Source organism: Enhydra lutris, unplaced genomic scaffold (assembly GCF_002288905.1).
Source record: "Enhydra lutris kenyoni isolate GAN:26980312 unplaced genomic scaffold, ASM228890v2 scaffoldscaffold37, whole genome shotgun sequence".
NCBI classification, from domain to species: domain Eukaryota; kingdom Metazoa; phylum Chordata; class Mammalia; order Carnivora; family Mustelidae; genus Enhydra; species Enhydra lutris.
In genome coordinates, this window is record NW_019154121.1 from 10,882,088 (window position 1) to 10,906,194 (window position 24,107).

The following is a 24,107-nucleotide window of genomic DNA, read 5'->3' on the forward strand; positions in this document are numbered from 1 at the left end:
AGGAAGAGCTTACTAATGATGCTGGTGATGTTGTAGTGGTAGTAGACCATGAAATAAACAACAACCTAAACTTCTAAACATCTTCATCAGTCCATTTCTAACTGTGTAAGATTAATTTCCATGGCCTGTTCCTCCAGGCCATGGCTGGTGAAACTGAAAATTGGTACCACCTATTGGAAACAATCAGCTATATTTATCTTTAAAACCTTAAATTTATTTTAAAAGGCTTATGCCCTTTACCTCAGTACTGCCACTTATCAAAACTTATCTAGGAGGTAAATCTAACATAAGAAAAACAACATATAATAAAGTTGATAAGATTAAAGGAAGAACGGCCACAGTGCTATTTATTTAACGGAGTTTTCATTTATAATGATTATGAGGCCAAAATATTCAGGTTAGGTTAAATGAAAAATAACATATGGTATATATCCATGTTGAGATTACTACATAAAAATGTAATAGTTCTAGGTATAAAAAGAAGGGAATATGGAAAAAAAACAAGTCTTTTTTATTGGGGTGGGAAGATTTTTGAGCCCATCTCTCATTGACAGACTTGGTATCACTGGAAACATTTTATACCTCTTTGCTTCTATTTAAGAACTATTGATATTACTATTTTACGAATGTCAGTACACCTGTTTTTTTTTTTTTTTTATTGTATTTATTTATCTGACAGAGAGACACAGCGAGAGAGGAAACACAAGCAGGGGGAGTGAGAGAGGGAGAAGCAGGCTTCCCACCAAGCCGGGAGCCCGATGCGGGGCTCGATCCCAGAATCCTGGGATCATGACCTGAGCCGAAGGCAGACGCTTAACGACTGAGCCACCCAGGTGCCCCAGTACACCTGTTTTTAAGAAGTGTTTGCTTTTATTTCAAATGTCCCAAGTTTGGGAAATAGACAAGCTGCAGCTGGTACCCTTAGCGTGTGCTCGTTAGCGTAATACCCCGCTTTTTTAAAAACGCACTTGATGAAATCTTGTTAGCGCTTCCAGCACTGAAGAAACAAGTATTGGCAAACCGATCAAATGGAGGCTAACATGAAACAGCACCAATTTACCCCGGGGTCTTAGAGCCACAGCAACCATTTCTAGCCCTGTATTCGATCAATACGATAGATATCCTGATTTTAAGTGCTTTGTATTTTCAGAGTGATTCGGCCTCCATCATTCCGTTACCGCAATTGCTCCCGAGGCGTGCATTTCTTCAGCGCTCCAGAGATCAGGACCACGAGACCTCAGCACCAGGGAGACTTCGTCCCCGTTCCTCAACTCGTTTACCGAGCGACCGCGTTCTAGGCAGGGGATTCGCCAGCACTGCGCGGGTGCCTGCATCTCCTCTCAACTGCCAAGAGGCGAGCATCGCCAGGCCGCGATCACCGCGGTCTCAAAAACCCGGAGGCGGCTGCTGCGCTGGGGCCCAGCCGGCAGGGCGGCCGCTGGGCGGCACGAGATACCCGGTGACGAAATCTGGAGAGAGCACGTGCGTCTCCAGGATGCCATCGCTTTCTGCTTTTAAGGTGTCTCGTCTTCAAATATCCGGCGCCACCTCCAAACCCCGCCGCCAGGCTCCGGAGCCCGGCACACAGCGGCCCCGCGGCAGCGCCGGCTGCCGGCTGCCGGCTGCCGCCGCTCCCTCCGCCTCTTCCCATCGGCTCTGCGCCTGCGCGACCGGAAAATTCGCGAAGGTTCCTGAAGCGGAACCGGCCGTTTCCGGAAGCCGGCAGCCGCCCCAGCCGTCAGACCCGCGGTTGCGGCAGTGGGGTCGGTCGCGCACCGTCTTGCTCTTGCCTGGGTTCGGCTCCGACCTTGAACGGTGGGGAAAGGAAATGGCCCTGCTGTGCTACAACCGGGGCTGCGGTCAGCGCTTCGATCCCGAAAACAACTCCGACGGTAAGAGAAGCGCGCCGCCAGCCCTTCCTCCCTTCTCCCCCTCAGCCGGGGGGACGCCCTTGGGCCCAAGGGCGTCCCGGGTCAGCCCGCGAACGGTCGTCGTCCTGCCCCGGTCTCGGTCCCTCCGGGCCGCGCTCGCCCCCCACCCCTACCCGTAGCGCTCGGTGGAGGCGTCCGACCCGCTCCCCGCAGCCGCGCAGCCCCGCGGACCCATCTCCCGGTCCCACGTGTTTCCCGGCCGTCCGCTGACGCGCCCACTGGCCTGGAACCAAATACCTTTCTCCCTTCCCAGTTCCCCTCTGCTCCGTCTCCTTAGGGGAGCAGAAGTTACCCAGGTGCTGCGGGGCTCTCGTAGCGGCAGGTGTGCGCGTGTAGGTGAGTGAGTGAGACAGACGACTGGGAGGGTTGGGCAGCGGGCCGAGTTACTTCAGCATTGAAGTCCGGCTCCTTGTATTAGCGTAGAAGTTTGTTTTTCTGAAAGTCTTGTTTTCTGCTTGTTCAGTCCACTCAACTGTTATAAAGTTATTTTTTTTAAGTGTCTTGGGTTAGGAAAATTACTCTGTATCTTTACGCTAAGTTTTGATGTATCTGGCGGTTTGATGTATCTGATGGTTCATTTGTTACCCTTGTCTTAGTAGCCTTATTTGTTGCGTAGTTTTTTCTGTGACTTTCCCATTTTAATAATGTGCCACCTTTAGGATACAGTGATGGTTCCTACGTATACAGTTAAGGATGTAAAGTGAAAGTGATTAGACTAGGTGAACAATCAATGAATTTTAATTTTGAATGGTGAATGGGATAAAGTGAGTTGATTTCTTGAATATTGTGGGAAATGACACCACTTTGTCAAATTCAGTTAGCAATTATTGTGTTTTCTATATGCCAGGCATTAATCTATCACTTGTTACATCATCTCGTTTAATCTTCGCAACACCCCTATGAAGTGCGTGTTAATGTATTTTAAGGGGAAGTGGGGTTCAACATGGTAGCACCATGGTTCCTGCATTGTGAAGGAAATGAAAATCTACGCCTTTTTAAATCTTTTTCACCTCTGAGTTGTCCGAAGGATTTACTTGATGCACAGGTGAATTGGTGACTTAATTTTAAAAAGATAAGGCTCGGGGCACTTGGGTGGCTCAGTGGGTTGCCTCTGCCTTGCGCCCAGGTTATAGTCTCGGCTTCCTGGGATCGAGCCCCACATAGGGCTCTGCTCAGCGGGGAGCCTGTCTCTCCCCCCCCCCCAGCCTGAAAGATCTTAAAAAATAATAATAATAATAAAATAAGACTCTTGGCAGAATTCAGTTGATAAAGTTGAATCTGGTCTTTCAGTCTTTGTACAATATTCATGTTTTCATCATTGACATTTTTATGAAGTTATTCAAAGAGAAAATTGTGAGATTTCAGTGGATGACAGAATCGAAGAATAAGAGGTTTTAAAGCCTTTGCTTTTTTGGGGGGGGGGGTGTTTATTTGACAGAGATCACAACTAGGCAGAGCAGCAGACAGAGGGAGGGGGAAGCAGGCTGCCTGCTGAGCAGAGAGCCAGATGGGGCTTGATCCCAGGACCCTGAGATCATGACCTGAGCTGAAGGCAGAGGCTTAACCCACTGAGCCACCCAGGCACCCCTAAAGCCTTTGCTTTTGGTAACCTTTGCAAAAAGTAAATTGCCTTAGTGTCTGCCATATTTTACTTTAATATTAAATAAAGGGAAAGACTGAGGCTTTGTCTTAGGACAATAATGTCCCAAAGTAAAAATGTTTGTTATAGAATGTTCTATACCAGCCTGAAATTATGAGGGAGATACAGCCATTTTCTGGAAGTCAGCAGCGTGTGTGTGTGTGTGTGTGTGTGTGTGTGCGCGCGCGCGCCTGTGTGTCTGTGAGAGAGAGAGTGTGTGTATTATGCCTAGGAAAGAGATGGGCGTTGGGGGAGTGGGAAAATGAGAGGAGTAGACATTCAGGGGTTGTGTGATCAATACTAAATTCAGCAGGGAGCTCCAGTAAGGTTGTGGAAAGTTTCATTGCTTTAGCAAAATGGGGGTTAGAGACTTAACTCCGAGTAAGTTGTTTCAGTGGTAAGTTAAGAAAATGGAGATAGAAAGTAGAAGGTAAGAGCTAATAGTAAAGTGTGGACTTGGTTAGGAGAGTTTGTTTGGAATGGGAAAGGTTTGACCTTCGGGCAAAAAGTATCCTTCTAAGGTATCCTTGTAAGCTTATACCTGGTTTTAGTTTGAAACACAAGTGAAATTAATGTTTAAAGAAGACAAAGTTGGTATCTTCACATATTAAACAGTTATTCTAGAAAAAGCACCACTTCACAATTTAGTCCATATATATGGACTAAATTGTATGTGTATATTATACACATATACATATACATACATATGTATATTTTATATATGTGTGTGTGTTTGTGTGTATATAGATATAGATATAAACTGAATCAGCTGCTAAGAGGCAGAGCCTGTATTTGAGCCAGGGTCAGACCCAGAATGAAAAGCCCTTGGCTCTTAACTGCTACAATGTTACCCATAAAATACAGCTTTGAGCAAAACTGGTAAACCTGATAAAGGCTAGAGAGGAAAATAACCATCTGCTTGTTATTTACATTTGAAAGCAGTGATTGTCAAATTTTGTTGCTACTAGTTGTAGGGTTAAGACCTGATTCAGTCCTGCTGCCATTCTGCCCAAACTGACCATTAGGATAATTATGCCTCTTACAGTTGTTAAGCATTATGTATTTTATGTATGCCTCTGATATATGATATTTAATATTTTAAAATACTCTATTTGTTCTCTTTTTAATTCTGTTCTCAACTTACTATCCCTCTGCATATTCATTTCTACTTTGAATCTCCTTTTTCACTCTTAATTCTATTACTTCCCTCAATTAATAGTTTGTTCTTATTCCATGGGTTTACTTACTGTACAATGAAAATACCTGACACTTTCCACTCTATTAGCCTAACATAGTATCTGTGTAATACCTGGTTACTAAGGAAGCCATACTGTCTATTAATAAAGGAGTAGGAAGATTTCTGTAAGTACCAGGAATATCATTTTAAGCAACAGCAGGAATCAGTGGTTGTGGGTAATTAAAAGCTAAACAGACAACAAAAGGTGGGGCAAAGTAGCCTTATAAGAAAATCGTGCAGATGTGGAGCTGACCTGTTTTTTCTAAGCTCAGAGTTGTATCCAGTCAGGAAATAATTGTTTATGATTATCTGATTTTTTACATGTAATATTTCATATTGCAAACTGTATTAAGCTTATTTGCATGAGTTAGTGAAAATTGATGGTGTTATGGGGAGAGGTAGGGAAATACAGAATAACAATCAGTGGCAACCCTGAAAATAGACTGTAGAACTTAAACATCTATTGAATGAGTTTTGTATCTAGCTATTGATACCTGTCCACAATAGTTAAATTAGCAATTATATATTACATCAGTTTTTAAATTTTTGAGCATATCCTTCTAAAGTTTCTTTTTAGAGAATCTCTTGGGCAATCTGTGGATCAGTGCACATAAGAATGCTTAAGTTTGATAGTATTTTTGTAAATAGAATTGGAAGGTGTTGGTCAAAATCAGAGCTTGAAGTTTTGGTACTACAAATATTAAAGGAATAGAATACAATTTGTTACACTTGCACTATTCTGTATTTTTATCTACAGCTATCATACTCTTGAATTACATGTTTAGGTATTGCTGTTGTAATGCAATACTATATTAAGCGCTGTGTGCCATGGATAAAACTCAGGCATTTGTGAATTTTTAAGGAAAAGCAGAGTATTACCTTCATTTGGAAAAGGGATTAAATGTTAACATCTGAAAAAAATAATGATTTTTTTTTTTTTAATTCATAGCAAAGTTGTATTTTTTCTCCTTTCTTTTTTTTTGACCAGATGCTTGCACATATCACCCAGGTGTTCCAGTCTTTCATGATGCCTTAAAGGTAAGAACCTGGTATATTTCATTCTCTTCATATTTGTGTATGAAATTTAGAGGTATAGGGCAACTGTGTGGCTCACTTGGTTAAGCGAGTCCCTTCGACTCAGGTCATCATCCCTCAGTCCCAGGATCGAGTTTGCATCTGCTCCCAGCTCCATGGGGAGTCTGCTTCTCCCTCTGACCTTCTCCCCTGTCATGCTCGCTGGCTCTCGCTCGCTCTCTCCCTCTCAAGGAAAAAAAATCTTAAAAAAAAAAAAATTAGAGGTGTAATACGGAATTATTTTTTTTCCTCAGCTTGTGACTTTTTGCTTTCTTTTCTTTTTTTTTTTTTTTATAAACATATAATATATTTTTATCCCCAGGGGTACAGGTCTATGAATCACCAGGTTTACACACTTCACAGCACTCACCATAGCACATACCCTCCCCATAACCCCACCCCCCTTCTCCTACCCTCCTCCGACTTTTCTTAATGGCCGTTTTGGGGTGCTTTAAGCAAATACTTCATTAAAGGCAAAGACAGTTGATGGTGATCTTAAGATCTTTCTCAGTTATAAAATTATGTTATTTCCATTCCAGCTCTCATTTTCTGTACTCATTTCTTTTTAATCTTAAGGGGAAGTGAAATAAGTGTATTGAATTTTAATTTCTTAACCTGTCAGACAGCTACTGTGTAATAAGAACAGCTCTGGATTTTCGGAAAGATTGTTATAAACAGTAAAGGGTGCCAAACTGAGATACCACCTGTTTTCCACCTGTACTTCCTTGGTGTTCCAGAGAATTAGAGAAATAATAAAATGTTGTTTGAACAGGTTTTTCTTGGTGTGTTTATTGATCTTTTATGAGTTATGATAATATGGTAACATTTATCTCAGAAGAAAATGTGGTGTGGCTGCCGTCATTTTATGTGTTGGTACTTTGGTTTTAGGAACATAAGCAGTCTTACATGTTTAAATATTGTTGTTGCGTTTTGAATGTCTAATTATCCTTCCAAGGAGTAGTTGGACCCTTTTGGTATTTAACCCGTAGATAGCCAAGTGTTAATAAAGATGTATAAACAGATAACGAGTTTATGTTAGTCTGGTTAGTTCTAAGTGTGGGAAACAGAACAATCATTCGTTAGGGCAAGTTCAGAGCTGACTCTTCTTACATCTTTTTAGCTGCTTTACAAACTTTTGGGGGGATGGAAACTGGTTCTGGGAAATACTCACTTTTGCAGAAGAGTGAGGGGAATCTTTCCTGAACTGTCATTTATTCTGTTTATTTTTCTTACTGTATATTTTTCTTTTTCTTTCTTCTCTTATGGTATGTTACTGTCTCCTAGCCATAGATGTATTTCACCTTTGTCTTTAGCTTTCTATTTTCTCTTATTTAGTGCATGTGTTCCTGTCCTTAAACGGCATCTCTGTGCCAGTGGCTTCTGTAGAACATTTCATTTGCAACTGCAAACCAGTTCACTTGAAAGTGAACTCTTATTCCAAAAATAGCCTGCACTCAACTTTGGTGCTGCTAGTAATGATGTCACAAACTTTCTAGTCATTCAGTCCATTGCTCTTTATTTTATTTTTTATTTTTTTTTTAAGATTTTTTTTCCTTCTTTTTTTTTTATTTTATTTTTTATAAACATATAATATATTTTTATCCCCAGGGGTACAGGTCTGTGAATCATTTTTTTTTTAAGATTTTTTAATTTTATTTATTTGACAGAGATCACAAGTAGGCAGAGAGGCAGGCAGAGAGATGGGGGGAAGCAGGCTCCCCACCAAGCAGAGAGCCTAATGCGGGCCACAATCCCAGGACCCTGAGATCATGACCTGAGCGGAAGGCAGAGGCTTAACCCACGGAGCCACCCAGGTGCCCCCATTGCTCTTTGTTTACTACCTAACTGTTAATCACCCTGTTGAATTAATCTTAAGGACTTCACTCAGAAGTATTTTCGTCTCTTTTCGAATCCTGCTGTTTATTATTGTCTCTATAAATATCTCTTGAAGACCTGTTTTTTCTAATACTATTGGATTTCACCACAAATACATAGACGGACAAAATAGGTAAATCAGTGTAATGATTTCTGTTTCCAGTTTATTGGCAGATAAGTTAAACATGGCATATGCAAAAGAAAGAATATTTTAATATTCAAATTAGAAGTGGCATAGACAGAGAAGAGACAATTCTTCTTAAGAAATGACAACCTTATACTCACATACTTAAATTTCGCTTTCATTTATTTTTAAAGATTTTATTTACTTATTTGTGAGAGACAATAAAAGGGAGCTGGGAGAGAAATAGAGGAAGAAGCCGACTCACCACTGAGCAAGGAGTCTGATGTGGGGCTCGATCCTGGGATCATGGCCTGAGTCAAAGGCAGACACTTAACTGACTAAGCCATGCAGGTGCCCTTTTCATTTTTTTCTTTTACTGAGGACTGCCATAGGTCGCAGATTGGCATTTGGGAACAAATATTATGTATGTATCCCTATATCCCCAGAATATCTGCTGTAATTATTTATTTATGGTTAAGACAATAAAGCTTTTTCTCATACAGAATAACTTTTCTGATGACTATATTATCAATGCTAACTAAATACTATATTTTAAGGTTATAGTAGGTTTTCATCTATATCTCAATTCAGAGTAAAAAGAATTCAATTTCAAAATAAAGGAAAATTTAAATTATAGTATATTTAACTTTTTCTTTAATTTTGTAAGAAAATAGTGTGAAAATAATCACTACCAAATTCTTCATATAGTACATTGAGAAAAGCAGTGAGGCCCAGATGGAGAAGTGCAAATCCTAGCCTCTAGTCTAATTTGGAACATCCCAAGTCTTGAAACTGCCGCATTTTTGTTTTCTTATTCTTTATGATACATTGGAATTACAGATGACAGCCTAAAGCCATTTTTTGGTAAGCTACTTGATCTTTTGTTTAGTAATCACACATAGCAGTTCAGTTTCTATATTTTTATACTTGTCACTAATAAGATCCCTTAACCTTCAAAGAGCTAACAATTCTTAGGTTCCTATGCTAATCAGCCTGTTTCTGAAAATAGAATGCTTATTGTTGGGGAACACCTACAGTGAGTTCTTTAGAAAATGAATTATTATCGTTAATGTCGCTAACTTTCTGGATTTTTAAAGTAAAGCACTTCACTTACTCCCCATATCCTTTAAAATATATGATGCCTTTAGAAATTATAAAATGTTTCTCTTCTAAAAATCAAACACTAGTCTTGAAAAAAGAAGCGATTTTTATTTCCCTGTATTAAAGTACTTCCTTTTGTAATCAGTCACAGCACATATCACCTTTAACATTGGTTAATTAGCTTTTTTTAATCAAAAACTAAAAATCATTTTACTTGATTCATTTATAACACTTCACCTTTATGAAATCTATATATGTGCAAGTCACTGCCAGATTCAAGGACATAAGAGCAAGTAGACTTTTTGTGGGTTATTTTCTATGCATATTCAGTTTTCAGGGTTGTTTTTTTTTTTTCTGTTTCATAGGGTTGGTCTTGCTGTAAGAGAAGAACAACTGATTTTTCAGATTTTTTAAGCATTGCAGTAAGTATCAAGTTTTTTTCCTAGATTAACTCCTGAGAAAGTATAAACAGTGGGAAGCTCCAGATTTGAGGAGTCTGATTTGGGACTTCTGTTGAGTAGTCTGTTAATTTGCACATAGAGCCTTTTTTTTAAGTGGAGCTCACCTGCTTTGACAGCCTTTAAAATAAGGGATTTATCCATTTTAGAGATAAAAGTTTCATGATACTAATTAGCCACCTGACAGTATAGGTTTGTCCTTGATATGAGTAGTCTTTAAAGTACATCGAGAAGGAAATGATAAATGCAAGTTAAGGAATTTTTATAGTGAGGAGCAATAGGTATTTATTAAATCTAAGATACTACCAAGATGTATGCCCTTAAGAAAAAACAAACAAACAAACAAACAAAAAACAAAAGCTGTTAAGGAAATGACTTGCCATTAAAATTAAAATTTCAGGGATGTTACAATGCATGTTTGACCCATCTGCCAGATTTGACAACTACTCTATATTACTTAATTCTCTCAAAAAGTATCTTAAGTGCCAATCCATCTGTTTTGAGGAAACTAAAAAGATTCCCTTGCTCAAAGTCAAATAGCTAATAAGGAGAAGAATTAGGGCTCAAATAAAGGCCCTTTTGAGTTTATAGTTTGTAGAATTCTGTGTGAGATTTCCAGAATTTTACTGTAAAAAAAAGTTTATGCTGTGTATGTAGGAGAACCTGATAGTCAGGAAGTGTAATTTAATGGCTTAAAATACATTAAGATGTAAGAACTTATTTATAAATATTGAAAATTTAGAGTTCTGTTTTTAGTTTCTTAAAATAAGTCTGTGGAGAAAGCATACAATAGAATTTATTAATAAAGAAAACTAATTTTTCTATCATGGCACGTGAAACAGATTCTAGGATAACTCTTCTCTCTCCTAACAGGGCTGTACAAAAGGCAGGCATAATAGTGAGAAGCCACCTGAGCCAGTCAAACCTGAAGTCAAGACTACTGAGAAGAAAGAACTTTCTGAATTGAAACCCAAATTTCAGGAGCACATCATTCAAGCCCCTAAACCAGTAGAAGCAATAAAAAGGCCAAGGTACACTTTGTATGGTTGTATGTTTTTATCATGAGTGGATAATACATTTGTTCTTGGTATTTTATGATTTTGCATAATACCATTTATAGCTGTTATGTAGGTCACCAACTTGTTATCTTTTGGATTTTCCCTTAAGTATACCTTTCATTTTTTCCCCCTTCAAGTTGAGACCATGTAGACAGTAGACTTCTCCTGTATGTTTGTTCCATATATCATCGTAATATGTTAGAAGCAGAAGAGCCCACATCTGCCTTATGACTTGACATGTCTTTTTCACTGTAGCATAGTGAAATTCTAGAAAGGAATTGTCAGAGAATCCGTTTGAGTTGAAAAAGAATTTTAGACATCTTCCTCTTTATTCCCCTGCTGTTTTACTGATTATCTTCTAGGATATTCCTGAGAAGGATATTTAGTTTCCTTTCAAATAATTCTAGTGAAGAAGAATTTACTTTCATTTTAAAGTAAGCCATTTTATTGTTACTAAGTGTGTATATTTTTTCCTCCTATTGAACCAAATTCTCTTTCATTTGTCCATATTTTGTCACTAGAACAAGCCTAGTCCTCTTTTACTTTCAGATACCTGAAAACTGATAATTTTGCTATTAGTATTAATTTTTTTTATTTATTTGATTTAGATGGCAGATCTGTTAGAGTACTTTTAAAATACCATTTGCTCTTTTTTCATAGAATTACAAAGATTCTTCATACTTCCCTTTTGGTCAACTAAACTCTGTTTCACAGTCTCACACATGGTGTTGGCTGCCACTGTCAAACAAGGCTTCCTTCATTTTGCGTTTGAGTATTGCTTTAGAACCAAAATATAAGACTTAGATGGTTTTTGGCCTCAAATATGGCCTGAGTTGATTTTTTTCTTTTTTTAAGATTTTATTTATTCATTAGAGAACGAGAAAGAGCAGAAGCATGGGGAGAAGGAGAGGGAGAAGCAGGCTTCCTAGTGAGCAGGGGGGCCAATGCAGGACTCCATCCCAGGACCTGGAGATCATGAGCTGAAGGCAGATGCTTAACCATCTGAGTCACTCAGGGACCTCTCCTCGAGTTGATATTTTTATTCCCATAATGGGCCTAATGGTTTTCATGCCTTTTACTTTATTGATCTTAAATAAATTTTATAGCATATTGAATAATACTGGACCAATACAAGAGGCCTGTGAGACTTTTTGATAATTCGTTCGTTTAACCAAACTACTTAAACTGATTTTTATTCCATCTCCACCTATTCACAATCATGAGAGACTTTATCAAGTGCTTTGCTGGCCAATTTGCCAGTAACAAAAAAAAAAAAAAAAAAAAAAAAAAAGAAATTGAGGAAAAGACAACTTTGGCATGGCTCATTTGTAAGTATTATAGTGGTGTCTACTATAATTAGCAGTATGAATTAATATTTATTTTAAATAATGGACTTTATTTAAGTGAGAGATACTAAGTTTTTTCTGTAAATTCATTTGGTTGTATTGTAGAGATTGTGGGAATATAGGTTTTTATGTTCTGTGTTATTACTTCGTACATCAGTTGTTTTCATTAAGGATGTGGATTGAATAATTTGGGATTTCTATTTTTGTTGCATTTGTTGATATTCTTAATACTTACTGAATGGCTTTATATAAAGTGTACACGTAACACTTTAACCATTACGAAGTGTTAGAGGGTGGTATTGATTTTTAACCCTACTTAAATTACTTTGTGGTATAATTCTATCTGAATGTATGGATGCATATAACCAGTGTCCACACAAAGTGAATTATCTCCTCTGGTAGGAATATGGATTCACTTAGTACATATTTGTTGCCTGTTAATTATATTCCCCAAAAATAAAATTTGTATTCTTAGCATTTTGCTTGGGTGTGGAATGTAAAAGTACTTTATGGTTCCTTCTTGGCAAATGTGGATTCCTGTTCTTCACTTCCCATTAGACTTACTGATTAGTAATTATTAATGTATACTAATTAGTAATTGCCATGTTGGCAATAGCATGATTATTTGAGCCTTAATATATTTATTTATGTATTTATTTATGGGGGGAACAGAGGGAGAGAGAGAAAATCCCAAACAGGCTCCACACCCAGTGTGGAGCCTGACTCAGGACTTGCTCTCACAACCCTGAGATGTGACCTGATCTAAAATCAAGAGTCAGGCGCTTGACTGACTGAGCCACCCAGGTGCCTGAGTCTTAGTATTTTAATTTCAGAATTTTTCTGTTAAAACTTGAAAGTATAGTTACATATAACAGTTATTTATAAAATACTATTTAATAGGAAAAACTTGATTCACAAAACATTGGGGTTTTTATAGATTCTTAGTGTAATTTTAGTAGAAAAAAATATATATATATGTATACATATGTATATTTTGGTACGTCAGTAGTGGTAATAAAATTTAAAAATTCTCCAGCCCAGATGAACCAATGACAAACTTGGAATTAAAAATAGCTGCCTCGCTAAAACAAGCACTTGATAAACTTAAACTATCCTCGGGGAATGAAGAAAATAAGAAAGGTAAGATTTCATTTTGTGGGTTTTTTCTGTACAATTAACCAGTTATCAAAAAGAGATAGCAGTATAGTTCAATGAATATAAATATAAAAAGGTAGCCCATTATAGTAAAGAATTTATTTTTGTTTTCTAAATACCAGTAACCTCACAAAATGAATTGGTGGTTTATTTCATAATGTCTTTATTAAAATGAGAAACTGCTAATTAAACATTTTTATTCTGTGGTTCAGTAGTTTTTAACTGTTAAATTTATTTGATAATTGTAAATGTTTCGTTGTGTGTGATATAAAATATATTCAGTATATTCTGACCTACATTCAATACCATGGATGTAAGTAGTACCCATTTCATGATTTCTCTCTGATAGGGTTAAGATTTTGGACATTATATTACATTATAGAATAGAAATGTGTCATATATCATTTGGGGACATGGGCAAAACCTAATCACAGTAATTGATTTCTTATCAGCTTTTTAAATATATTAACTGAAAGGTCACTTAGAAAACTTAATAATTCAAAATTGTTTTAAAATTTCAGTGTATTTTAGATTCAGTATTTTTCCAAATACTTGTTTTATGAAAAAGGTTATTTAAGAATGACACTAAAGTATTTTAATGTTTCTAATTTGATTTTGTTTTCTTTCTTTTAGAAGAGGACAGTGATGAAATTAAGATTGGGACCTCATGTAAAAATGGAGGGTGTTCAAAGGTATATATTATAAAATTTGTGTTGTGTTACGGAAGTAAAATAATTTTTGAAGAAGAGGATGCAATTTACTGATTCAGTTCAACAAACATTTGAGTGCCTATCACATGTTGGTCAGTGTGCTGTGGTCTAGGACTGTGAACATGGATAAGAGACTTGGTCTTTGACAAATATATCTGACAGAATCGTGGAATAAGTAATTCTAAGTCAGCATTTACTGAATACTTACTGTGTGTCAGACATTTTGGGGGTGGCTGGAAATACAATATCAAGTAAAGCAACAACTTCTGCTGTTGTGGAGCTGATAGTCTACTTTAGGGAGAAGGATAACACATAGATAATTAAATATTAGGAATTCAGGTAGATACAAAGAAAATGTAATGAACAAGGAGAGTAAAACTATTAAATAAGGCTGTCAGGGGCACCTGGGTGGCTCAGTGGGTTAAAGCCTCTGCTTTCGGCTCAGGTCATGATCCCAGGGTCCTGGGATCGAGCCCCGCATCAGGTTCTCTGCTCAGTGGGGAGCCTGCTTCCTCCTCTCTCTCTGCCTGCCTCTCTGCCTACTTGTGATCTCTGTCTGTCAAATAAATAAATAAAATATTTAATAAATAAATAAATAAGGCTGTCAGGAAAATCCTTTGTTAAGTGACACTAAATCAGAAATCTAAATAATGAAGCAATGAGTTATGTAAACCTCCAAATTGATAGGGGAGCAGTATGTGTAGAGCCTTTAAAGCTTGGCTTTTCATGAAATTATGGGAAAGGTCAGTGGGGCTTGGTCAGGGGTGGAAAATATGAAAGGTAGGGGTAAGTTGGGGAAGCACAATTATGGCAGTCCTTATAGGGCACAGTGAAGGGTGTGGGCCTTTTTTTTTTTTTTTTTTTTTTTTTTGGATAATGGGAAGAATTCTCTTATTTTTTATTTATTTATTTATTTTAAGATTTTATTTACTCATTTGAGAGAGAGACAGAGCACAGGCGGAGGGAAAGGCAAGAGGAGAAGGAGAAGTATACTCTCCACTGAGCTTGGACCCTGATATGGGGTTTGATCCCTAGACCTAGGGATCATGACCTGAGCCAAAGGCAGATGCTTAACCATCTGCACCACCTAGGTGCCCTCACATTCTCTATTCTAAGGAGGGGTTCTAAAAAGACCTCTGGCTGATAATCTGGCATACATAATGGGGCACCGGGGAACTAGAGGAGGGGAAACCAGCTAGGTTGCAATTGTGAAAGACCAGGCAGTAGGGTTGGAGCTTATTTTTTAGAAGGGGTTAAATGTGGGATATACTCAAACATTTCAGTGAGTTTCCCCTACCTCTCTATGTGAAATTGCATGCCCTCCAATATCTCTGTTCTCAACTATCCTCCTTTTCTCCAGGACACTAATCACTTTATAACACACTACTTCTTTTGCATATGTATTTTGTGATCTGACTTTCCCTTCCCTTCCTTCTCTCATGTAAGGTTTACAAGGACAGAATTTTTTTGTTGTTGTTCTTTGCTGTATCTTAAATGCCTAGAGCGGTGCGTGTCTGGCTCATGACAAATGATGCAGAACGAATACTATTTGGAAGTATTAGCAGAACTTGCTAATGAACTTTAAGTGGAGGGGACATGGGGCTCCAACAGCTGGGTGACTGATGACACCGTTAACCAAGAAGGAGAAAACAGGTTTTGGGGAGCGGGTGTGTAATTTTCCCTCATGTTAAGTTTGAGATCACCTTGCTTATTTAGGGTTGGAAATGGAAATGTATTTATATGTATGTAAGGTTAAAGTAGTAGATAGAAGAGAGTAACTGAATACTGGGCTAGAGGAGACAGTGCAAGTGGGAGGGTGGGTAGTGCAGGAAGACCAGAGAGAAACGATCTCAGACAGATTTTGAAACATGAATGCCAATTCTGTAAATGGACAAAAAGGAAGGATATCTCAAGCAGAGGTGATAGCAGTATACAGCAAACAAGGAACAGTTTATAATGTATAAAATTTGTTGGTGTGGAGATTAAAAGAGAAGTTGTTAAGGACCAGATCTTTAAAGGTTTTTATAGTGCTGAAAAGTTAGAACCTGCTGTAGGTTAGAGAGGCCCTTATTTGATCTTTTTCAATGAAATGTAATATTAAAAAGTATACAGATGTAAGTGAATTTATAGCTCAAGGGATTTTCACAAAGCAGAGCCCTCCTTATACCTTCTCCCATTTATTATTTTCTCCCAAATATAATCACATTTTTTATCAATGTTTTGCCTGTTTTGTGTTTCTGAGCGTAATGTGAATAGAATCGTAGACCAGGATTCTCACTCCTGTTTTCCTTGGCTTAATGAAATGTGTGTTACAGTTATCTTTGTTGCATGTAGCCATAGTTTGTTCATTTTCATTGTCTTAAAATGTGCTGCTGTGTGAATGTTGCCCATCAGCTTACCCTTTCTATTGTCCTTTAAATATTTTTGTTTAATGCTACTATGAATATTTTTGTGCCTGACTTGGGGACACACGGATACATTTCTATTAGGTATATGACTAGAAATGGAATTGCCAAATGATAGTGTGTCTGTATCCAGCTTTAACAAATAGTTCCTCATAGTTTTCCAAGATCATGGTCTTTACACATCAGCTAGCAGTATATGGGGCTGATTCCATTTGTTCTACACCTTGGTTAACACTTTGTAATATCAGTCTTCTATATTTTAGCCATTCTGTTAGTGCGTAGTGTTGCCATTGTGATTTTAGTTTGCATGTTCCTGATGATAAGGTTGGGTACCTTTCTGGGCGTTTATTGGTCACTTGGATGTCCTCTTTTTGTGAAATGTCTGAAATCTTTTACGTATTTTTCTTTCTCTCAGTTGGCTTTTCTTTTTGGTTTTAGGAATTCTTATTATTTTTAACCAGAGAGAGATACTGTATATTTTCACTGTCTTAATAATGACTTTTGATAAAACAAAGGCTGTTTAATTTTAATGAAACCCAATTTGTCCATTCTGTTTGATGAATGCTCTTCCTATTCTTTTTAAGAAGTTTGTCTACTTGAAGGCCATGACTATTTTCTAATATATAGAGGCACTTTTAAAATGTACAAACCACCTGGAACTGGTAACTGTAAGGTGTGTGGTAGATGTAATTAAACGACTGTTATAAGAGAGCGATAACACGTTTTAATTAGAGGTCAGAAATGGAAGGCAAAGAAAAGAATTAGAATCTGTTAGTGCAGTCTTATTGTCTAAAATCTGCTAGGGATCATGAGGAAGGTTAGAAGATTAAACTGATAGATATTTTCAAGCTAAATTGGCAGGATTTCATGATAGAAAACATGGACGGAGGGAGAGGACTGCGGTTTTGCTTTGGGAGACTGAATGGATATGGTGCCATCACATAAGTAAGAAGAAGAGTAGGAGTTGAGGGGGCAGTAGTGATAAGTTCAGAATCTAACATAGCTGATTTTTATGTGCTTATGGAATCTTTAGGAGATACACAGGCAGTACGTTGGATTTACCAAAAGTAAATATACAGAATTTTATTTTCTGTACTTGTAGGTGGTTGCTATAAATACCAGAGTAAAAAATATACTGCTGGCTGCATCTGTGTTTTATTAACATTACTTTTTGTGAATTCATCTGTAGAGCCTTCACCTACAGCAGCAATGGGGCCCGGATCTTCCAGACAAACCCTGGATATATTTATAGGTCTGCAGCTCATTTTACCCTTCCTAGGGATAAGAAACAACACTGTAGAACTTCCAGAATTGCTTATTAATTCATAATGCCCACACAGAGTTTCCTGTACACATAAATCATGCCATAACTGTATTTCCATTGAGAATACCAGTCCCTTGGTTTCAATATTCTATAAATTTAAATACCTGAATATGTTGAATTGTGACCTCATACCTGAATGTGTGAAAACATCTTAATATATCCCATTGCCTACTTTTCTATTTGCCTTTTTCACAGGGAACTAAAACTTAAGCATATCTAAAAAGGAATCATTTTCCATTCCTTATTGGAAAGGCTTGGGGTGAATTTATGAATATTTTAGGTAATTGTTATTTCTTGAGCATTTTCATAGTTCTTAGAGGTCACCAGTTCTACAAATGTTTGTGAAATAGGACATTGAGATGTGAAGCTAATTTTTTCCTCTTTTTTCTCTTTTAGACTTATCAGGGTCCACAGAGTTTAGAAGAAGTCTGTGTATATCATTCTGGAGTACCTATTTTTCATGAAGGGTAACTTATACATGACTAATTAAAACTTCATGGTAGAGGTTAGAAGAGTTAATGTGCCTATAAACATTATTTGCCATGCAGCATTATTAGTGTTTTACTTACATTGTTAATATAATCTTTAGAAAAACCTAGAATGTGGGTTTTATCTTTTTACATATGAGAAAACAGTTACTACAGTGAAATGGCCATTGTGATTCATACCACATGTTTTTCCTTATTTCCTTATTTTTCAATGGAATACTCTATTTGGGCTGGATAGTTTTTAGTTGGAAGGACTGTTCTGTGCATTGCTGTACATTTAGAATCTTTGAGTCTGGCTAATATCTGTCATCAGTATTGTGTCATCCAAGAAAATCCACACTTTTCCACAGCCCTCAACTGAGATCTAGCCCCTCTTCCATGCTGTGTTGTAGTTTATAGAAATGCAGTAGCATGTTAAAGTCTTCCACTCTGTTAAAACCTTTGGTCATTATCACTTTTGGGGAACTTTATGAGGAAAGTGGAATGTGAGCAATTAGTGAAAAGCAGATTTGGAATTTTGTGATGGTTTTAAACATCTTTACTCAGGAGCTCCAGAACTACTACAATAAATGCCATTCTGGTTTTAAAATGATTAGTCTCCTGATAGTATTAACTCTTTAGTAATTCAGACTCTCTGTAGAATACTGAAGTTGCACATACTTATTTACCTTTTAAAATCACACTGTCATTGTGGTAGTTGTAAGGTTTTATTTCTGAAGTTTTTCTGTGATAATTTAAAGGATGAAATACTGGAGCTGTTGTAGAAGAAAAACTTCTGATTTCAATACATTCTTAGCACAAGAGGGCTGTACAACAGGGAAACACATGTGGACTAAAAAGGATGCTGTAAGTAGCATTTTCATAATAACATCGGGATATAGTTATCTGTCATTTTTTAAAGATTTAAGATTATTCTGTCTTCAGAAATTTAAAAAAAAAAGTTTTTCTCTCTTGCATAAAGGTTTGATGAGCCTAAAAATTAATTTGAGTCAAATGTCTAGAGCACTGCCTTTTAATCCAAGTGGCCGTTATGTGTGATGATGCAGATATGCAGGTTTTTGTGAAATACTGAAGTCTTCTGCCAGAATTGAAGCATGTGTTTCTGTAATTCTATAGGCTCTTCCCACGTTCTATTTTTGTTTGTTTGTTTTGTTTTGTTTTGTTTTTAAATCATTTTTCTACTCCTTCCATGTTACTAATCACTTCGACTTTGGATTCTCTTCTGGCCTCTTAAAACTTGACTCAGCCATTTACAGTGCAAAATCACTCCATCTAGTGGCCAAAGAGAAGGATGGCTGACTTGTTTCAATTGTCTTGAATGCCTCTGCTTGCTAGAGGGTACTTTATCGAAACAACAAAAACTTTAGTCCTTACTTCGCTGGATAGCTTTTTAAAAAGACATAGGCTATGCAAATAAGTGTCCAGAATCCCATTAAATTGTAAGAAGGCAACCAATTTATTGTCAGTAAGTGCACCTTAGCTCTTGTAATGTATTTTATAATAAATTAGTTTTTTGTGCTATATTGGCAGTAACAACCCTACTAACAATGAACCTTTCACTGTATGTGTCTTTTAACTTACAGAACAATTGTAAATTTCCAAATTGCTTTAGGGATTCATTCAATTCTGTATTTGAGTATTCTATATTTTCTGATTTTTAGTAACATGCTTTGGTATTATAAATATATCCTTCAAGTTACAATAACTTGTCTACCACAAAACTTGCAGGAATATTTTATTAGCAAAAAAACTTAGTAAAGTCTTTCTGTATTTTCTCCGAGGACCAAAATTCTGAAAGTTTTAGCTTAAAAAAATAAATGTTTTTTATTATATGCAGAAGTTTTCAGAGTATAACCCTTGGTGAAATAATGTTTTTGTTATATTTCAATGCATACACTTAATCAAGTATTAAGTGTCTGAGCTAGTAGCTAAGGACAAAAAATGTAAGTGATCCAAACAATTTTAAATTCAGTTAGCATAATTATACCAAAATGTAAATACTGCTTTTTCAACAATAGTGTCTCAATTATCATATGATCTCAGTGATATAAGGAATTTGAGAAACAAGACAGAGGATCATAGGGGAAGGGAAGGAAAAATGAAACAAGATGAAACCAGAGAGGGAGACAAACCACAAAAGACTCTTAATCCGAGGAAACAAACTGAGGGTTGCTGGAATGGAGGGGGTGGGAAGGATGGATGGCTGGGGGATGGACATTGGGGAGGGTATGTGCTATGGTGAGCGCTGTGAATTGTGTAAGACCTATACCCCTGAAACAAATAATACATTATATGTTAATTAAAAAGAAAAGAACAGTAGTGCCTCACAGTTTCCTGCATTATGTAACTAAGTTGCTTTCGTAAATTTATGAAACTAATCACAATTTGTCTCTTTTTTTAAAATAGTCCTTGATAAAGCAATGTTCTATTAGTAGGTAATAGTTATTTCTGTAATAATAACCCAAAACATTTCTTCCACAAATTATCACTTTTTTCTTCATTTTATTATTAGGGGAAAATAAACTATAACAGCAAATAGTAGATTGCTATAAGTAGTCAGTTCCAACTTGTAGAAACTGGAAATTTCAATATGTCGTCAACTTCCAACTTAAAGAAAATAAGTGGAAAATCTCAATGCATGAGGTTAAGATGTTATCTGGATTATTCCACTAAGCAAATGTCTTGGTTTTCATAGAATGTTTTTATGACTGTGCTTAGTGGATTTCAGAAATGTTAAAATAGGATAAAATTTAATCGGAGTTTTTAAGTTGCCTTTTTCAATGTATAGTGATGCTATGGCCCTAAAAGGAAAAAACACAAATGGAAGAATGAGCATGTTCTCCAACCACAAGATTATAAAGATTATTTGTATTGTGATATATTTTACTGTTTAAACCTTTTAGAGATTGTTTGCCCTTAAAAACATTAAGGGCTCAGTTGCACATGGTAATTTTTTAAAAAATTATTTGACTCAGATTCCTCTTTTTTAGAGGTTATGTGGCACTTTGTAAATTCATAAGGGTTTTCTTCTTTTACAGGGGAAAAAAGTTGTTCCTTGTAGACATGACTGGCATCAGACTGGGGGTGAAGTCACCATTTCAGTGTATGCTAAAAATTCACTTCCAGAACTTAGCCAAGTAGAAGCAAATAGTACATTGGTAAGTACACTAAATATCTTTGAGAAAAAAATGTCTTCATACATGATTCTCTATATTAATGTATTAAAAAATACTCTGGGTCAATTTTAAGATTCTTTTAAAAATCTTTCCCATTCGAAAAAGTAGTTTGAAATTACTGTCAGAAACTTTTGTAAATGAAAATTTCTGTATAAAATAGAATTATTTCTGAAGCATTCTGGAAATACTACAGTAGCTTAGAAGACTTTATTAAAAATATAGTACCTAGTTCTCAATATGAAACTTCAGTTAATTTTTCTTCTCTGTTAATGGTTTCCTCAAAAAAAAAAAATACACAATACTGGAAGTTTGTTAAAATAGCTTAAGGGTTTTATATCAGTATCTTCTTTATTTATAATCATTGTTTAAATCTTATTCCTTCAACTTGGATTTGATCAGTTAACTTTCTGTATATTTTTCAGTTAAATGTGCACATTGTATTTGAAGGAGAGAAGGAATTTCATCAAAATGTGAAATTATGGGGTGTAAGTATCCAGAATTTTTTTACTACTTCAAAATAAACAGTTTGTACAGTAAGAAGACCATACTTTAGAAATCAATGATACAAAATACGTAATATAACTTACCATTAATTCTTACTAAAAACTTTAAATCTGGGTATAAAAATGGCCTTAGATGCTCAGAGTTGTGATTATTAGCATAGACAAGACCGGTATTTTCCTCTGGGACTTGAAAAACAACATCGAGGCTTACCATCATTCTCTGGTATGTTGCAGGTGATTGATGTAACACGAAGTTATGTGACTATGACTGCAACAAAGATTGAGATCACCATGAGAAAAGCTGAACCTATGCAATGGGCAAGCCTTGAACTGCCTGCTACCAAAAAGCAGGAAAAACAAAAAGAAGATACAGCAGAATGAGTTGACAGGGATAGAAAGTCATTGCCTATTTCAGAATTCTTAGCTGTGTGGTAAAATGGTGGCTTGCTGCTGTCCTCTCTTGTTGCTGTGTTGTCTTTGTTGTTGCTGTTATTGTTGAATCTGGCAGTTCAGGGTCAATGGTAGGTTCTTAAAAGCCAAAGTCAGTTTATCTTTCTGTGCCTCCCATCTTCTTTTTGAGTTACCTAAGTTTGATTATTCATTTCTCCTCACTCGACAGAACTGTAGTTGGGTCCTTTACTTGAAAAGGTAGAAAGTAGCTCATGGTTACAGTATTTTTTCGTATAATATTATGTTGAGCAGAGAAGTGTAAAAGAACATTTGTTTTGTTCAGATCTCTTTTCTGTTACCCCATAATTAGTAAAGCAAGATGGAATGTCGGATTTTTAATTAGTTTTTTCATGAGTTTGTGTTCCTATAATACTTGAAAATCTTTAAGGAGGAGATAAAGCTCTGCATTGTTTTATCCTTGGGAAGGTTACTTTTTCTAGGAGGAATAATTCTGAGGTAGTGTAGTAGCTAGTTAAAGGGGAATATATGCATTGAATAACAAATTGGAATTTGTTTACAACTAATTGAATTAAAACATTATATCAGTACCTGTATTACTTGCCAAGCGCTATGATTTAAATGTATAGAAAACATTATAAGAGTAGAGAGGTATCAATTTGGCTAGAATTTGCCATTTTATTAAGACTAAGCAATAATGGTAAACATCTCTTTCCTGATTATTTTATAAGGTCTTTGTATGGTGTTATGACTAAATTGTATCTGACTAAATTGTATCGGATTTATAGCCTACACTCTTTTAAAATCTTTAGTTACATGTAAAGAGAAATTATATATCTGGCCTCCGTGATGGGAACCTTTATGTATTGAACCGTAGACTTAAAGGCTTATGGAAATAACATTAGGGTATCAGAAAACTAAATATTTAAGCTTTTCTTTATGACAAATATCTATTACATGTTAAATAAAATAGTTGAATTCTTTTAGAGTTTTTTTTTTTTTTTTAGACTTTCATGAATACCTTGACAATTCCAGGTGATACAATGTTGATTGTATATATACTTCATTAGCTACAGGTATCACAGGCTTAGATTGTTTATGCTATTTGAACCCATTAAAGATAGTTTACTTTTTGAGGCAATGCAGAGCTCACCAAGAAAACTAAAATTAAGAAATGATTGAAGGCCAGAACTTTGGCAAAACTTAAGAAATTTGGGTATGAATTATGCTAATGTAGATTAAAATGATTATTTCCCAAGCCCCTTGAGTGTTTTTCTTTTATTCTGACAAAGAAAATTTGCATAAGTACAGTTTTAGAAGTACAGGTTAATAAAGAGTATGTCTCACTCAACTAGCAAATAACTACTAAAGGTAGTTATGTAATTATTAAAGGATTTAGCTCTGTAACAAATAAAGACATAAAAAACTTGGCAACTGGGCTTTCATGATACATGGTATTTTAACAAAATACCATGGAAACATTTCAGAACAACTGGGCCAAAAGAGAGTATATAAGTTTTTAGTACTTGGGGTTGTATTTAAATTTATCTTTCATAATTTAAGGACTTGGGTTCATTTGGAGACATAAAATCTTATTTATTGTTTAAGGGAGAGGTTGATAGTTGATTTGATTTGAGGTGATGATTAATACACCTTTTTTAATGTTTTCTTCTTGAGACTTTTCCCCCCTAAGCAATATCTTAATGTGTTACATGCAATTGAACTATTATTTAAAGCAAGTGGATTATTCACCTGAGAGTTAGTTACAAAGCACTGACTCTGTTTATGTGTTTTTGTGTATGTGTGTGCGAGAGATGCAGCTTATATATTCGGTTACATTAGTGGTTACATTAGTGACCATCCTATTTCCTCTCTTACTCCTATGAACCTCTGATTTGTTGCCCAAATAAAAATATAAATATTTTTATCTTAGATTCGTACATAAAAGGACAGTTATTGTTAAGTAGAATTTGTGTCACTTTATCTGTCAAGAAAATTAAAAATGTTAAGTGTATTGTTTCTCTAGAAATATGTTTGTCTTTCATAGCATTCAAAGTAATTATTACAGCAAAGCAGTGAAAACTAAGTTTATTAT

At 36.1% G+C, this 24,107-nt stretch overlaps 1 protein-coding gene across 2 annotated transcripts; it reads left to right on the forward strand.

Annotated features, from left to right (window-relative positions):
• Window positions 1–1,730: 1,730 nt before the first annotated feature.
• Window positions 1,731–23,000, forward strand: LOC111154500 (cysteine and histidine rich domain containing 1). 2 transcript variants are annotated; one of them, XM_022514126.1, is made up of 11 exons: window positions 1,731–1,892; window positions 5,796–5,845; window positions 9,347–9,403; window positions 10,313–10,470; window positions 12,880–12,983; window positions 13,632–13,690; window positions 17,834–17,904; window positions 18,666–18,771; window positions 20,964–21,083; window positions 21,524–21,586; window positions 21,839–23,000. In XM_022514126.1, exons 1-11 carry the CDS (start codon window positions 1,829–1,831, stop codon window positions 21,983–21,985), a joined length of 999 nt encoding a protein of 332 aa, XP_022369834.1. In that variant the 5' UTR covers window positions 1,731–1,828; the 3' UTR covers window positions 21,986–23,000. The 2 variants fall into 2 exon arrangements, with proteins under 2 accessions (XP_022369834.1, XP_022369835.1); XM_022514127.1 differs by lacking the exon at window positions 9,347–9,403 and having other exon boundaries at window positions 1,760–1,892.
• Window positions 23,001–24,107: the final 1,107 nt, after the last annotated feature.